General features: G+C 38.1%; 2 protein-coding genes across 4 annotated transcripts in view; one reads left to right on the top strand and one right to left on the bottom strand.

Annotated features, from left to right (window-relative positions):
• STXBP4 (syntaxin binding protein 4) overlaps nt 1-12,821 on the bottom strand; it is a 182,738-nt gene extending 169,917 nt beyond the window's left edge. The window contains exons 1-4 of one of the 3 annotated variants that reach the window (XM_024757527.1): nt 12,742-12,796; nt 1,455-1,531; nt 848-975; nt 106-195 (exon numbers count right to left, since the gene is read on the bottom strand). In XM_024757527.1, the coding sequence (XP_024613295.1) occupies nt 106-195; nt 848-894 (137 nt within the window). In that variant the 5' untranslated portion in view covers nt 895-975; nt 1,455-1,531; nt 12,742-12,796. Of the gene's footprint in view, nt 1-105; nt 196-847; nt 976-1,454; nt 1,532-12,741 lie in introns of all 3 variants that reach the window. The other 2 variants (XM_024757528.1, XM_024757529.1) reach the window with 2 other exon arrangements.
• A 48-nt stretch (nt 12,822-12,869) lies between these two features.
• Nucleotides 12,870-18,301, top strand: part of COX11 (cytochrome c oxidase copper chaperone COX11) — a 7,382-nt gene continuing 1,950 nt past the window's right edge. The window contains exons 1-2 of the mRNA XM_024757596.1: nt 12,870-13,250; nt 16,612-16,767. Of these exons, the coding sequence (XP_024613364.1) occupies nt 12,900-13,250; nt 16,612-16,767 (507 nt within the window). The 5' untranslated portion in view covers nt 12,870-12,899. The remainder of the gene's footprint in view (nt 13,251-16,611; nt 16,768-18,301) is intronic.

The following is an 18,301-nucleotide window of genomic DNA, read 5'->3' as shown; positions in this document are numbered from 1 at the left end:
AAAAGAAACACTGAAAAAGAACTAAGAATAAAGATGGCTATTTATAGGAGGAATGAAGGCACAGAGTGAAAGACAAGACTGAAAGCAGGACTTCTCCAAATATACCTTGTTATATGTGTGTTACATGTTTGCAAAACAGCCACCAATTCTTCCCGTCTCTGTCTGCATGCCCCCAGGAATGTGACTTTACTGTTCCTGCCATTAAAAAGTAAAGTCTGTAACTCTAGACCTTGAATTTGGACTTAGTTATCTAAATTGCTTTAGCCAATGGTGCATAAGCAAATGTGAGGAAAACAGACATTTGAAAAACACTTGTGTTTTGTTGCTGGGAACCATTCTACCACCACGTGAAAAAGTCTGAGCTAGCTGCCTGGAAGATGAGACGCCAAGTTGAAAGAGACTTCAGCTATCCAGCCTTCCTAGATGAGGCCCCAGAACATGTCAATGAGGCCACCCTACGTGATCTGGTGCAGCCCAGAAGAACTGTTCACAGAATCATGAGGAAGAATAAATGCTTGCTTGTTTTAAGGTACTTTGAGCTGGTTTGTTAGTCAGCAAATGTTAATCTTAACATTGTTATTTTTATACTGGAATTATAAAATATTTTAGGTATTCAAAAAATCAGATCAAATTTTTAAAAAGCAGTCTATATAAATAATTCTAAAAGAGAATGCATAATTGTCCTTTACCCTGATTTACATAGAAAGCTCTGATCAACATTTTCATTACCACTATCTTAGACCACAGGTAGGTAGCTGTATAAAACTTTCCACCAAATGTTCATTAATATTCTACATATTTTAAACTATGATAGCTCAAAACATATTAAATTTAATTTAGCAATTACTTTTCAAGTAGACCGGATGATACTACGGCAGATGTATTTTTATTCATGGTTTCACCACTACTGTAGCCTTGGATTTAACAGCTGTATAAATGAAGATCTTGATGAAGAGTCTATAAATTCTTCTTTTCCTAAGATTGGAGAAGTAGAAAATAAACTGTCATGTCTTAGAACAGTCAAATTTGATTTTAACTGCGCATAAAAACATTACATATACTTGGCATGTAAACAATATGTGCCTGTGTATAGATGATAGATGTATTTTATATATGTTTAGCTATGGCATTTTAGTCATTGCTGATAATATCTGAGAAATGTAAAGGCAGTTCTGTAGATAGAAAGCTAGATAGAGCTATAGGACTATATCTATATCATTATTATTATCTATAGCTATATAAAAATCTGTATATTCTAGCAGAAGTGAAGAATACAGTTAAGCTTTAGGTAACTATTATAGCTTCCACCATCACTAAGCTTAAGAAACACAGAATAATAAAAGACTGAGGAAAATGTCTCTTGTGAGCACAAGGCTAGGAATTTTACAGTCAGAATGTCTGCAAAATAATTATACAATACACTTTGAAGAAAACACAAATTCCTACTGTCTCACCAACTATCTTGAGGGACTTCCTGCAGATCCTATATTACTCTGACTCATATTACTCCATGAGCTTCTTAAATACTTTCCTATAAAAAGAAAAAAATATTATTTTAATGTCTCATATAGCTCCACTGTGAAAATTATAGAGAATAGTGCAGTTTCATTTAATTTGAAAACTGTATTTGAACAGATTTACCACTTCTGTATAAGAAACGTAAAGTATAGAAACCTGAAGTTGAAAAAGACCTTAGGATCATTTAGCACAGCTCTCTTATTAAAGCAATGAGTAGCTAGATTCAGAGAGATTGTGTACTTCCCTATACAAATGAGAAATAGTCAATGGTTTTTTTCCCAACTAGAACTCAGGCTTCAGAGCCCACAGCATGGAACTTGACATCAGACAGACCTGCATTCCAATTTGAGCTTCTAGGCTTCTCCAAGCATCAGTTTCTTCAAAGGTACAGTAGGTAGTAGTGATGGTTTTACAAATGGATACACATGTCAAAACTCACCAAACTGTCTCACTATAAATATGTGCTGTTTGTTATATATCAATTATACCCTAGTAAAGTTAAATTTTTTTAAAAATTCAATTTTCAGTTAAAAATGGCAGCTTGACCTTGGCATGTATCTTCTTTTCCTCCAAGAACCCACTAATATAAGAGTAAAGGGTTACAAACAGTATAAACTCATAATGTTAGAGAAAAAATGAAAGAAGAGCCATGAGATGAAAAGTTTCAATAAATTTCTGGAAGACAAAAAATAGATGGTAGGACAATAATTGATAAAGGAGGCCTGAAGAAGCTGAAAGCTAGGGAAAGGCTTTGTAAACACTTTTAAGTTTGAGCACACATATAGAAAATGGTAATACTTGTATGGTGTACTGGGGTAAACAGAGGTGGCATGCTATACCTCTAAGAAGCTGAGGGGCAATCACTAACTCAGCACACCATAACTGATTCATGGCAAAATTCTGGCCTAAAAAACAGCTAGAGATGTTGAGGAACATATCTAGTAGAATCCCAGAGAGGTTGGGGACTCAGGAACCCAAAGTACTAGGGACAGTGAAACTGAGGTGGAGAACTAAAATCAAGGGGATTATCCCATCTCTTCTCCAACTACTTATGTGAGAGAAATCCTAGATTCTTCTGTCAATAAATTAAATGGACTCTGAAGAAAGAGCCGACAACCTTCTGGGATCCTAACACAGAATTGTATCACTGGTCTGGGTGTTAAAAACCTGCTTCAACTTTCACAGCCCCTGTGGTAGCAAGCAACAGAAAGAGTGGGAGCACACAGATCAACAGTAGCAGGGAAATGAAGCCACCAAGCGCTGTCAGCAGCAAGTCTGATGGCCAGGAAGCAAGAAGGTTACTCAGTACCCCATGGGGGAAGGAGGGGAAACTTGAGGGAAGAGCTTACAATCCTAGGGCTTGACAGAGTAATGACTCAGAGTCAAGAGCTGCTGCAGTGGTCCACAAGACTAATGCAGCAGTAGAAGAGAGTTCAATTCTAAAAGTAAGTTTTTATAAGTTCATTATAGACTGCTTTAATAATATAGCAGAATGGAGCAGATTCCCAAACCTTCAGTGAGGAAGTTTTGATATAACAATAATAATAGCAACTACCATCTATTGGCACCATGTGTCACACACTGTGCTATTTCAAATGTATTTATCTTATTTAATATCATGAAAAATCCATTAGCATTAAGTAAAAAAAAGCTGAGTTCAAATGGCAATACCGCTATATGCTAGCCATACAGCCTTAGAAGAGTTACCTAACCTCCTGGCGTCTCTTCATATTAAGGTAGGAATAATAACACCTAGCTAAAAGGGTTGCCATGAGGATTAAGGGAGATGTAAAAAACTGGGCTGTCTTCACAGTGTTACCAAAGTGAGTAAGATCCCCATGCAGTAGTGATTTGTCTTAGCTGGGCACTGGGTCCCCAGGTCATGGAACATATCCAAGTATAATGGATATGTCATTGTTAAATTCTATAATAGATTCCATATAGTGTCATTTAATTTTTTTTCTACTTCAAACTATTAAAATGAAATTTCAGTTTTTAAATTATTTCATTCACCTAACATACCTGTCATTGTCCTAAGTGCTGGAGGTGAGATAAAAAGAAAAGAGTCTCTCCCCAGAGACAGTCAAATAAACAGACATCAGGAGTGTGCTAAGTGCTCTGACAGTGGTATTCGCAGGGTGCTGGGGGCATGGAGGAAGGCCATCTAACCCAGAATGGAGGAGTCGTCATGAAACAGCAACACAGCCAGGCATCATACTAGAGGATTTTATCCTCAGAGGAGCCCCAAAAGGCAGGTAATATTAACCCATTTTACATAAGAGAAAATCAGTTAATGGAGAAGCTATGTGACTTGCCCATGGCCACAGTGCTAAACAGTTATAAAGTGGAATTTGAATCCAGTTCTGCCTGGCTTCAAACACAAGCTTTTTCTGCTACAGGACACTGGAAAATTAATTTATGTGGAAAAATGTCTTCCTCCAACAAAGTAGGATAAGAGAGTGTTAATTAATGCTGTCTCTTGCCCCCTGCAGTGGAAGCATGGAGACTTAACCACTGGACCGCCAGGGAAGTCCCTATGAAGATGATACTACTGATTAAACTTCTTTACAATAATGAAATGGGTTTAATCTTATCCATTCAAACATCAGGCTTTTTTTTTTCCTCTCCACATGAACAAGGTATCCATTGTCATATCCTTAAAAATCATAAAATGCCTTTTCCTTCCCTCTCCTTTGCTTGTTTCCTACTCCTTCCTTTATACGAGCGAGCAAGGTCCTCAATTGATAGGAGTTCTAGTAATGTTACACATCTACCCCAATCCCCCAACTTCACAGTATTAATGAATGACACAAAGAAAATATTCTATTCTTTTACTAAAAATATGACTATTCAAGGAAAATATTTTGTTTTTCTAGGTTGCTGACTCATAGGGGGAAAAGGTTAGGTCAGCAAAAACAGAGACAGTGGAACTCTGGGGGAAAATATCTTGTTTTATAAGCTGACTCTATTCTGGAAAACTTAAATTAGAGCTTTACTTTGATACACAACTCTCTTATGACTGCATTAGAAGTTTTCATTCCATACAATTAAAAATCTCATCAGATAAAAATCTGCGTATCATGCACATGATGTCTGAATAACAGACTTAATAATTTATGTTCTCAGAGACACGACATTCAGTATTTTCTAAAACTAGTTCTTTTTACCAGACCTAAAATAGAGAATATAAAAGGGAAAGGGATAAAAACATCTGACAGAAATGATGGTAAGTGTTAACTTGATTAAACTATAATAATGCCATATGAAACATTATATTTTTAAAATTTAAATAATAGTTAATACATTCCAATGTGGGTATATATTATGGATGCATACCTCTGTCCTATCCAGTTCCACACCATTTCCACACTTAGGTACCCACTGTTTTAGTTTCTTGTGAATCCTTTTAGTTCTTTTATATACAAATAAACAAATATAAATAAATATTCTGATTCCTTTACATTTTTTTGATGCAGAAAGTAGCTACAATCAGGCACAAAGCACCCAGCTGTTCAGGTTGTACACTGTACAATCCTGAGGGTTTGTATGGGTCATACAGACTCTGATGTGAACAGGTACTCTGGAGTGTGTGGTAGCCCTGCATACTATATGCACTACTGTGCAACCTGTTTCTTTTTTTCTTTAACTTAATATATAACTTGGAATTCTTTTCATATTTTTACATAGCATACTAATTTATTTTCATAGCTGTATAGTATTCCATTTTATGGATGGACCATATTTATTTATTCCCTTATTGATAGATATTTAAATTGTTTCACTTTTTTTGCTATTGCTATAATGAAATCTTTATATATAGGTCACATTACACATGTACAAATCTATCTGTAAGATAAATTTACAAAAATCAGAGTTTATACACACTTGCTATTTTGACAGAAAATGCCAAACTGCTCTCTATCTGGGTTGTACTATTTACAATTCCATCAATAATAGTGCCTCCATCAATAATAGTGCCTGGTATTCCAAATCCTCACCAACATGGTATACTACATTACTTGGATTTTGACAGTCACATTGATGAAAATGGTATCTTAATGTAGTCTGAGTGAGGCTGAGCATTTTTTTTATGCTTTCAGAACCTTTTATGTGAACTGTGTTTTCCTATCTTTTGCCAATTCTCCTATTCATTGTTAGCTTTTTACTGTCTATTCTCTAGTTCTTAAATCCTAGGGAGATTATTCCTCTGTCTGCACTAAGAATTGTAAGTATATCTTCCTCCTTTTGTTCTCAGATTTTTTTTTTTGGTTATGCAAAAGTTTGTGGCTAAATTTATCTTTTCTTTTATGATTTTTGGTTTAAGTCAAATGAAAGTCCTTGCCGACTCCACAAAGTTACAAAGAACTCTCATATTTTCTTACAGTTTCATTCTAAAATCTTTGATCCATTTGGAAACCACCTACAGTATAAGGTATAGATCCAACTCTTATTTTCTCCCCCAAGAAGATCACTCAGTTGTCTTAACCACATTTATTAAATGTGATTTGAGATGCAACCTTTATCATATACCAGATCTCATAAGTACTTGGGTCTACTACTGTACTTTTTTATTCTGGCCCATTTGTTATTCTACGTATTTATGTACCAACACTATTTTATTTTAATCATAGACGCTCTGTAATATGTTTTCATATCTGGTAAGGACAATACACCCCTCACTGCTCTTTTTCATCCAAGTTTCCTGGCTATTTTTGGTTATTTTTATACATTAACATCTAAATCTCCTTGTTTTTTTTAAAAAAAGCTAATTGTTGGGAATCACGTTAAATTTGCAGATTGATTGAGGAAGCTCTGGTATCTATCTTTTTGATTTTTCCTGTCACAGTACTTGGTATATCTTTCCTTTTGTTCAAGTCTTCTTTTGTGACCTTCTGCAGTGTTCTAAAGTGTCTTCATATGGGTCTTGCACATTTCTTATTTATTTAATTCCTAGGCATTTTGATATTTTTTCTATTAACTTAATGCCTTTTAAAACACCTATTATTTTGAAAGGATAAAAACTGTTTTGGGAAAACTTAGTAAAATCTTCTAGAAAACAATCTCTTTCACCCCAAATTCTATCACATGATTTAATGTCTTTATTTTTTAGTGTTACTAGTAAACTAGTTGAAGGAAAAACAGGCCCAATTCATATGTTACATTTTAGTTGAAAATTGTGTAACTGCAATATGTTCGTTTATATCCAAGTGCATCTTATTTAACACTTCAATACATATACACATACTCACAGCTTATAGACAATTAATTAATTAGAAGACTTACTGAGTTATCATTACAAAGATTAAAATAATAACTCTAGAATAGACTCATAAGAGCTTTATAAGCAAGAACCTAATTCTCATCCTCCCTTGACAAAGTATTTTTATATCTAATTCAAAGTTCCTAACAAGCTATGTTGCCAAGGAACTCTAGTGTCTTTTAGTTGTTCCTCTAAAGTGAAATGGTAAACAGAAGAGACAAAGGACAGGTGTTGTAACAGTGGAGGAGAGATTTATTGGCTTAATACGAAACCCAAACAGTCTCTCCCCTCTCCCTCCTCTTCCACCTCCTCCATCATGATCATTATCATCATCATCATCATCATCATCATCATTCCCATCATCATCTTAAAAAGCACATGAGAAAGGTGCTTTGTCAGAAGCTATCGAGTCATATACATCTAAATGTCTTTGAAGACTCACCAGATTATTTCAATCAAGTGACTGGGGAACTTTAGTTCATTACTGAGTGTGACAGCTTATGCTTATGTCATTAGAAAGGGAAAAAAAAAAAGAAAAAAAGGAGAACAAGGAGGCTTTTTCTTAGGAAACAGTGAAATTTTACATTAAGGTCATTTTAAGGGAGAAGGAGGGCTACCCAATAAGTTATCTGTCTGAATTCTGTGACTGACAAATTAGAAATGCCTCCTATTTATAAATTCACTGGAACTAATATTAAAAATGTCAATATCGCTTATTGTAAAGTTAGACCTATAGATTCAGTATTATACTTGAAGAAACACACATATAAGAAAATGACAGTGTTTAGGAACTGTGACAACTTGTACACCTTATGACAGCAGAAATTCTTCAAGACAGCATTAGCTATTTATATAATCCTAGGGTTGTTTAAGAACATCGGCAAAAATCAGGAATGACTCCCTTCCCTGGGCTAGACTTTAACTGATCTTTTAAAATGGCATGAAAGTTTCAGGAAATCAAGATATAAAAAATCGGTCAAAGGGTTATTTTACTATCTTCTTGATTCTGTACCCAAAGGCAATATTCCCCCTGGTGGTACATTTTTTCCTTAGATTTTCAAGAATCTAAGCAGGTCAAGAATCCTACTCATTTGTCTTGGAGGTGGATGAATAGCATCTGCTTGTAACCCACAGCACAACCCAGTGGGAAACAACGGAAAACTGCTTCAAAGAAGGAGTCCTGGGCTTCTTCTTTTTTTTTTTTTTCTGGGCGTCTTGAAAGATCTTCATCAGACCAACAGCTCACTGCTCTCACAAGTTTCCTTAGACTACCTGACTGCCTTCTGCTTGCCAATCACTGGCTCAGTACAATCATGTTCACGCACTGCGCTAAATGCTTATGATATTATGCCAAAAAAGAGAAGGCCTCTGCTTTTATGGCATCTACATGCTAGCGCTGGGAGAAAAATAACAAAAACGGAAACAACATGAACTAGATTTCAGATACTGAAAGATGATATGATCATATGTGACTGGACAAAGGAGAGCTAATTTAGACTGGGTACTAGAGTTCCATCTAAGATCCAAATAATAGGTCAGCCAGGAGAAAAACTGAGGGAAAAAAACTGAGGTACCAAGTATTCCAGGCAGAGAACATCTCAAGGCAGCAAAAAATTTGGGATGTTTACAGAACAAAATAAGTGTGACTGGAGCATGACGAATGGGGAGAGAGAGGAGATGAAGTTAGAGAGAAGTAGGCAGGGTCTAGAGTACTTAGAGTCTTAGGCATCATGTAAGAAATAAGAATTTTTGCTTGATCTTATTTCGTACAACCTGACTGTTCTCAGGAGATCTGAATTTGCCTTTTGCCTTATCTCTTTAACTTCTGCTTATTCTAGGTAGGCTGACTATACCCTAGCCTGAATTATGCCAGAATGTCAGTCAGTTCATTTGGGATATAATCAGTTGGGGGAAGGGGGCAGTACAAAATGAAAATGCGAAGCCCTTTGTTAAAAAAAAAAGTTATTAACAATTTCAAGAAAGTGACAGCAGAGGATTAAACCCAGTACAGGGTCCAACTAAGTGAGCAAGGCCTGTGTGACTGACTGCACAGGTCACATACCGATGAAGCTGGCCCTGATCTTGATAAATGTTACTTGAAAAAAATAAATGCCTTCTACTGATGAATAATTTCTGTTTTCATTTCACCTTATCTGTCAATCACATAAACTTATTCAAGATTTTTTAAATGGAGTAGCCTCTCAAACATGTGGTTTAAAGGAAGCTGCCAGGCTATATGGGAAAAGAATCAAAAAAAGAGTGGATATATGTATATGCATATGTATAACAGATTCTCTTTGCTGTACACCTGAAACTAACACAACATTGTAAATCAACTACACTCCAATAAAAATTAAATCTGCAAATATTTCCACATTTTGAAAGTGGATTCTACATGATGATAATTTAATATAAACAATTACTTTTTGGTTTTCATACCAAAAAAAATAAAGGAAGCTGCACAGAAATAAAAAAACTAGGATATCAAGACTTACTGCAGCAACTTCATGCCATTATTGTGTACTAATTGGAAAACAGTGATTATCCAGTCTATTCTCAGGCAAACTACAATTCATTTGTTCTTACTATTTACTCAAATGTATTACTCTTCCTCTTTTAGGTAGAAGGAAAGCACTGCAATAAATACCTACCAAATAAACAGTTGTTAGTACTGTTGGAATAATTGTTAGGTACTTCAAATTGCCAAATGGATCTAAATGGCTTTATTAGGCAGCCAGCTAAGAAATACAGCTCAGTGGCTAACATATTAAGATTTACGTTGCAATGTCCTTAACTTATGCATCAAAAATACTAAAAAATATAATTATAAACCATTTTTTTTTATTTTTGGCCACACTGTGCGGCTTGCAAGATCTTAGTTCCAAGATCGGGGATAGAACCCATGCCACCTGCAGTGGAAGCACTGAGTCCTAACCACTGGACCACCAGGGAACTCCCAGAAACCAAATTTTAAAAACAATACGTCTTTATAATCCTTAAGTCAGAAAGCCTGAAAACCAATAATCAGATAAGAAAACATTGTGACTATCAGGGTTTTTTCCCATTTTTCCTTCTTTTTCCACCTGCACCCATTTCACTCACCTCCATCCCCCAAAATGGTTTGTATGAAAAATAACACGTATTTTACCTACTATGTAAAATTGAACATGATCATAGCTAACTAGAAAGTGTTCACAAGGTTCAATTATTTACTGCTAAAAATGATATTACAAATAAAAGATGCTGAGTCTGAAATGTCAGTCCAGCCCCTGATGTTTTAAGTTTGTAATCAACATCTCTACTTGCAGGACAGGGTTGTACTAGCCTTGCCTGAGTTGCTCCCATTCCATTCATGGTAGAACCCATTACTTAGCATTAGTTACCACAATGATTTATGCAACATCACAAGCACACTCAGACTCACAAGAACTGCAGCCAACACTGCTCTATTGCTATCGAGATTACTGTACCTTGGAAAAGAGTAATTTCATTTGCAATTATACAACAAAATAAAAGTACAAAACAAACACATTATTAGTGACATATTTATGCTGCTACCTCTTGCTACATAGAAGGATTGCCTGGAAAAAAAGAATAGTCAAAGGGAATGTTTTGTTGGTTTCAGTGACATTCATGTTTGCACAGGGTTTGAGTCTATGCTGTAAGGAATTTAAAATATGACAGGTCTTGTCCTGAAAGAGATGACAATCTGGTATAAGAACTAAGGTAGATACAGATGAAAAAAATTTTCAAACATTCTCATAACACAGGAATAAGTCTGTAGAATCAGAGAATCTTGAAATTTACGTGTCAAAGTAGAAAAGTCATGAGGACACGGGGAGGGGGAAGGATAAGCTGGGACAAAGTGAGAGAGTGGTAGTGTATATATGGACATGTATACGCTACCAAATGTAAAATAGATAGCTAGTGGGAAGCAGTCGCACAGCACAGGGAGATCAGCTCAGTGCTGGGTTCACCTAGAGGGGTGGGATAGGGAGGGTGCCAGGGAGATGCAAGAGGGAGGAGATATGGGGATATATGTATACGTATAACTGATTCACTTTGTTATAAAGCAGAAACTAACACACCAAAAAAAAATGTAGAAAAGAAAGAAGATACTTTTTTTTCCTTTTTCTTTTTTTTGGTTTCTAATTTTCTGGCCCTGTGACCACAGTTAATCAGTTACTCTCTCAAGGTGACCATCATCACTCACCTGCACTACAGCAACTGTCTCCTAACTGTTCTATTTTCTTTTTTGCTCCCTTCCCTTTTCCACACCATAACCAATATCTTTTTAAAAATGTGAATCAGATATCACTTGTATGTTTCGTATTATTTTTAGAATAAAATACAAACGCTTGGACATGGCTTATAAGGCTCTGTATTATCTGGCCCCAGTATACCTGCGCTGACCCATTTCCTACCACTTTTCTCCCTGCTCACAAGGCTAGGAAGAGATGGCCTCCTTTTTGTTCTTCAGTGGTAAGTAGCTCTTTCTTGCCTAGGGGTCTTGGCATGACTTGGAATTGTCATTGTGTAGTTTGCTCCTTATCATCACTCAGGACTCGGCTCAAATGTCACATCCTCAGAAAGACCTTACTTTACCTCCCTTCCTCTTTTTTTTTATATTTTTTTTTTGCGGTACGCGGGCCTCTCACTGTTGTGGCCTCTCGCGTTGCGGAGCACAGGCTCCGGACGTGCAGGCTCAGCGGCCATGGCTCACGGGCCCAGCTGCTCTGCGACATGTGGTATACTCCCGGACCGGGGCGCGAACCCGTGCCCCCTGCATTGGCAGGCGGACTCTCAACCACTGCGCCACCAGGGAAGCCCTACCTCCCTTCCTCTTGACTTTCAGTCACACTGTACTGTTATCTGAAATTCCATTATTTATGTGTCTGTTACTTGCTTTTCTCCTGAGTCCCTCAGTAGAAAGGACACACTCCATAATTGAACTGATCTTCTCTGACTTTCTCTGTGCTGTAGACCCAGTAGGTTGAACAATGTCTGGCCCACAAGAGAGCACAGTAAATAAAATGTTGAATGACAAAGTCAGTCATTTAACTTCGCAGGACTTCAGCTTCGTCATCCATGAAGTGGGGATAATTATACCTGCTCTGGACATTAGCAATAAAAAGTAATGTTTACTAAATGTTTACACTGTGAAAATTACTTACATGCATATTCTCATTTACTGTTATGCTTCGTATTTTACAAGAAAGGCCGTTAAGTTTTAAAAAGACCAAATAACCTAAGGACACACGGCCATAGTGAGGACCCGGGTATGAATGCAGACCTGCTGTAACCTCAGAATCTGAGCTCTTAACCTCTACTTTATAGTTCCTTGAAAGTTTCTTTCTTCCATTACAGCAAAATTGCCTATGCCGTCCGCCCCACGCAGGTCCTAGTTTGTCCTGTAGCACAACTGAAGAAAGCTATTACATCCCCCATGCGTTTCTTTTCCAAGATGAACATCCCCATTTCCTTCAATCCTTCCTTAAATGATCCTCATATCCTGGTCACTATCCTCTCAAAAAACCAGTCTGACAACGTCTCTCCCGCCCCAGAACTGGTTAATTTTCACTGGGCAAATGGTTAAAGGACTTCAGAGCAGCAGAAGCCGATTCCCAGGGGCTGGGAAAATGTAGATGTTCAAGTGTTTGAGTGGGCTGTGGTTAAAACAGGAAGACTTCCTGGGAGAGGTGATTCTCGAGCCGGAGTTCAGGGCAGTAATAGCGGATCGGCGGCCACAGTACCCCAGTCAAAGGACCGCGCGGGACAGCGGCCGCTGGGGTCCGCCGGGTCTAGACAAAGACTGCTGGAGGTTAGGAAGATCGGGGACACAAACCCACGTGATGATGGCTAGCACGCGGAAGAACGCAAGTCGTTTTCCTAAAAGTAACTTAAATACCTACTGGAGGGAAGCAAAGTGGGAGGAACAGTCAAGAAGCAAAACGCGAACTTACCCGGCAACCCGGCCTCCGTAGCCCCACTACAGACGCCGCCACCTGAGGAGCCCCGTAGCCAAGGCAGCGGCTGGCTCAACCCAGAGATCGCGAGACAGAGCAGGCCTCGCGAGATCTGGGCTCTGGCCTCTGACAGGCGGGCGTTCTTTCCGGGTGCTATGGGAGGGCTCTGGGTTACGCGATGGGCTCGCATGGCTTTTTGTGGGTGGCCCTGGAACCACCCTGGAAACCCGACCAGGGCTGCGGAGAGGGTAGAGTCTTGTCTCAGGTCGGGGAGGAGCGGGACAAGGGGTGCTGAGAGGGAGCTGAGACGGCTCGGGACATGGAGGCGCCCGAGCTTGGCGGTGCAGCCGCCGCGGCGGCCGAAGAGTACTAACCCCTTCACGCGCGCACAGGAGGAGGATTGGCGGCGGCGGAACAAGACCGTCCTCACGTATGTGGCCGCGGCGGCCGTGGGCATGCTGGGGGCGTCCTACGCCGCCGTGCCCCTTTACCGGCTCTACTGCCAGGTAGGGCTTGCGCTGCCCGTTGGGCGGCCCGTCTGGAGGGGCGGGGGTGCGGGCAGTTCCCTAGACCGCGATGCTCCACTGTGCCGTGTTGGAGGGATGTCCGAGATTATCTACCAAAGAAAATCGCTTTCTAAGGAAACAGGCCTTAGAAAGTGACTTACTTGCCCAGGGTCACTAAGAAGGTGACAAGGCTACCGGTAGAACCCGAGTTCTTATAGTGATCGTGCCTATACTCCTCTGCCTAGTGAAATTCCCCGATCTCAGCTACACCACCGGAAAGGTCTGCAACCTGTATTACGGTATCCAGCGATCTGCCTTACTCTCCTGCTGTTCACACACGGGCCCGCTTTTAAAATGTAAACATTTTATGTTCATACATTAATTCTGTGAACCACAGAAACCATGGTTTCTGTGCAAAGGTTAACCCTGGAAATGGGAGTGTGCTTGCTACTTGTAGTTAAACTGGGAGTAGCTTTTTATGTATACAAACTAGCATGAATTAGGACTTCGAGGCTTTTACCCCTTGTTAATATGTAACTGTAATGTCCTTACCCAGGGCTCCTTTTTAGATAAGAAACTCTAGTGCAATGGTTCTCAAAGTGCAGACCCCAGGACTAGCAGCAGCATCATTACCTGGGAGGGGAACTTGAGCGCAGATTGTTGAGTCCGACTGCAGAACTGTTGAATCAGAAACTCTGGGGGCAGGGCCCAGCAGTCTGTATTTAATAAGTTCCCTAGCAGATTTTGATGCAGGCTAACGGTTGAGAACCGCGGGCAAAGGCAGAGTTCACCTATTTCATATATATTCTGCTATGTTCTTAGGCAGTAGTTTGCTGCTTTATCTGGGCATTAGGATCACCCATGAGGCTTCTTAAACAAACATGTCAGGTCTCCTGTACCCCAGAGATCCTGATTAGGAGACGTGGGTAGGGGTCAGGAATTTATGTTTTTTTTTTGTTTTTTTTTTTTTTTTTTTTTTTTTTTTTATTTTAAACATCTTTATTGGGGTATAATTGCTTTACAATGGTGTGTTAGTTTCTGCTTTATAACAAAGTGAATCAGCTATACAGGAATTTATGTTTTAAAAACATAAATGAGAGCTATACATTGTGTTCATTCAGTGAGTGAGTGATAGTGGTTCCCAAACTTTGTTGTACATCGGAATCACCTGGAGAGCTTTTCAAAATCCTGACACCCAAGTCACATCCCTAACCAATTAAATCAGAAGGTCTTGGAGTGGGAGTCAGGAAGTAGTAATTTTTTAAAGATTCCAGTGCTCAGAAGAGTTGGGGAATCACTGGTTAGCTGCTCTTTCCTGCCACTATTGTTAATGCCTGGCTTACTTCTCCTGTCCTTATGAAGATTAACTTTTGCCTTTATTTTCGATAATGACTGAAACAGCAGAAATCTGAAGGACTTTTCAGTCTCTTAATATCAGCATCTATGTAGGAAAGTGCAGTAGCTTGATTTCTGGAGGATGAGTGTAGAATGTGAATTAATTTTCATTAGAGCCCAGCCTGGACCAAGCATGAATCCCAGAACTACCAGTTGATTAAGTCGTAAGCAGACCTGAATCTAAAACAGCAAGTGTAGATCACCCCAAACCACCGGTGAGTAGGCAGGGGAAGGTGGGTGGTTGATTTTATTCTTCAGGCAATATATAACAATGTCTGAAGACATTTTAGGTTGTCACAACCTGGGAAGTGAGCGGGGGGAGGGTGCTACTGGTATCTAGTGGGTAGAGGCTAAGGGATGCTGCTAAACATCCAACACTGCAGAGGGCAGATCCATTCCCCCACCTCCACCAAAAAAACGAAAAAAAAAAAACCAAAGAATTATCCTCTGTAAAATGTCATTAGTTCCAAGATTGAGAAACCCTGCTCCAAACTGAAGTGAATGACAATATTTCATGCACCTGGGTGAAAGTGCAGGGCAGGAAAGTAAAAACAATTGTAATTTGTAATCCTAAACTTAAATCATAGTTGGATGTTTAGTAGTGACGTTTCCAAAAGAGCATCTCTTTTATTTTTGGAACCATGGAACTTTAGAGCCAAAAATTTAGGGATCATATAAACCACTTCATACACTGAGCTCATTTGATGAGTATGGAAAGTGTAGCCCAAAGAAAGTAAGATTTAGTGAGTTTTTAGAGCTAGTGACAGAACTAAACTGGAGCGCAGGACATTTTCTTTTCAGTGCCTTTTTCTATTGTTTAATTTCTCAAAGCATCACATTTACTAATTTGAAGAATCTGTATTCAAAGACAGCCTGTCAGAAAGAAAATATTCAGGAATCTTTATTTAAGTGAGTCAGGTTCTTCAGGAAAACATCTTAAAACTTAGCCCTCTTGAAGAGAAGTATATACTTGTCTATTAAGCAAGAGTAAATAAAGGCTTGCCCTCTGATGTATCTTGTAGGGTTATAATGTAACTTTATATTGCATGGCAGCTGAGTGAAGCTGCTTGACTTGTGTAACAAGCTAAGATGGTAATACTATATTTTGCTGGGAGTCTTCCCTAGCCTCAAATTTGGCATTTTTTTCCTAGTATAGTAACAGGTTAATTATCCGGAGACCAGAATTCTGGCAACCTCAAGCATCAAAAGAATAATTTTTTTAAGCTTCTCTGATAAGGAAATAATTAATGGCAATGAAGATAGACAAGAAGTATCACAGATTATCTTGATGCCTTATGATTAGTTGATTCAGTGGCCAAAGAGATCAGGTTCTCTGGTTAACTGGTAATATATATATATATAAAAGCTGTACTATACAAAAAATACAGAAAAAAATTTACAAAAATATTTACCAACATGGAAAAATACTTACGATGCTTGAGGAAAGAAGACTAGAGAAGTGAAGCTACAAACTAATCTGTGTTCTAAAAGTTATGATATGAAAAAGGACCCGACAGGGATGTGGAAAAATGGAATTATTTAAATAGTTTATTGAAATGGCAGCGTTGTGGGTAAATTTTATTTCTAATAGTAACAGTTGATATGAAATATTAACAATAAGGGGATATATGTTTAATGAAGAGTTCAGCTAAAAATTCTGAGCTCTATTATCAGTGGAGAGTCTGCTCTCTTTCAGATGATTCATTTTTGACCATGCCATATAACCAAGTGATTACTGAATAATATGACTTTAACCAGTATAGGCCCTTGACACCCAAAAAGTGGTCAAACCATTGGCACATTCATAGGAAATGGCCAGTGACAGTATATAAACCTTGCTGCTACTGGATTATTAAAGTTAAATAGTTTTTAAATTTTTGTTTCATCCAATAAATAGGTCATCAGCACCTAAAACTACTGTATTGTTGTTTAGCATATTATATTGTACCTTGTTGTCTTTTCCTAGACTACTGGACTTGGAGGATCGGCAGTAGCAGGTCATGCATCAGACCAGATTGAAAACATGGTACCTGTTAAGGATCGCATCATTAAAGTCACCTTTAATGCAGATGTGCATGCAAGTCTCCAGTGGAACTTTAGACCTCAGCAAACAGAAATATATGTAAGTGATTAAAGCAGTTTTTAAAAGATTGCTTTTTTCAATGTAAAAATCCTTTCTCTCATCGCTTACTGGTTCACAATTTAGGAAACATTCATCTAAACTTAATTTCAAAATACTGACAGATTCCATTACTGTAATCCTTTTATTCCTGCAGACTACTTTTTGACAGTGCCCTATATTCTGACCTAATGTAACAGGATATACTTTTAACTTTTAAGTTACATGGCATTATAATAAAAGTCAGTTTGGAACTATGGAAAATCATGTTTTTATTAGAATCATATTAAGAATTCACTAAGAAGTTTTCTGGTCACTAATCTTGACAGTAGGAGCAGCTGTCATCTTTTATAGTTGACTTTACCTCAGGTATAGATGATACAAGAAAAATGTTGAAAATCATTGGTTACAATGGAAAGTAGTTTACTGATTTACATCAGAAGTATCCCTGTCCCTTAAAAAAAAAATTTAAGGATCTTTGAAGTAATCATGCTAAATAGTCATGTTCTATTTCAGAAAGATTATACACCTTAAAAGTTTCCTAAAATTGTGATTAGAGGATTTAACTGAAATTATCTCATGAACTGAATAGCCAGAAAAGCTTAATTGTAACTCTTATTGGAAAACCCTATTAATATTAGTGCTTCCCCAGGTTAGTAAGCTTCATTGAATCTCTTCAGTGATTTGAGGGTGTTATAGGTTATGGTTCTTTCTGTTTTTTTTTTTTAATTAATTAATTTATTTTTGGCTGCATTGGGTCTTTGTTGCTGCATGCGGGCTTTCTCTATTGTGGCGAGCGGGGGCTACTCTTCATTGCGGTGCGCGGGCTTCTCATTGTGGTGGCTTCTCTCGTTGTGGAGCATGGGCTCTAGGCGCGCAGGCTTCAGTAGTTGTGGCACGCTGGCTTAGTTGCTCCGCAGCATGTGGGATCTTCCCGAACCAGAGCTTGAACCCATGTCCCCTGCATTGGCAGGCGGATTCTTAACCACTGCGCCACCAGGGAAGCCCTAGATTATGGTTCTGAATATTAGTTGCAATCACACAGTAGTATACAGTGGTGTTAGTTGCTAAATTGGTACATGCGACAGAGCATCCTTTGTTAGTTGCTAAATTGGTACATGCGACAGAGTATCCTTTGGACGTCGATTTCTTTTTTTTATTTATGTCTCATTTTACGTTGACTTCTTTAAAGCCTTGCAATTTATTTTATCCATTATTTTCTCTCAAGAAAAAAAAAACTATTAGTGCTTTTTGGTTAAATAAAAGTTCTATTCAGTTAGTTTTACTCTGGTTTACATTTAATTTACTCTGGTTGTAAACTAAGTTTAAGGTTGGTAACCTTTTATAAAAAGAATCTTTAGTCAATTATATAATATTCAGGGATAAGTGTTAAGAAGTTAGGCTTGGCTTGTTCTTGGACACATTTTATTTTCTTACATCTTTATTGAAGTATAATTGCTTTACAATGTTGTGTTAGTTTCTGCTGTACAACAAAGTGAATCAGCTATATGTATATATATATATATATATATATATA

The sequence above is a fragment of the Neophocaena asiaeorientalis genome, unplaced genomic scaffold, assembly GCF_003031525.2.
Source record: "Neophocaena asiaeorientalis asiaeorientalis breed wild unplaced genomic scaffold, Neophocaena_asiaeorientalis_V1.1 scaffold327, whole genome shotgun sequence".
Taxonomy (NCBI): Eukaryota; Metazoa; Chordata; class Mammalia; order Artiodactyla; family Phocoenidae; genus Neophocaena; species Neophocaena asiaeorientalis.
The sequence above is the reverse complement of the archived record's forward strand: the minus strand, read 5'-3'. Positions and strand labels throughout refer to the sequence as shown.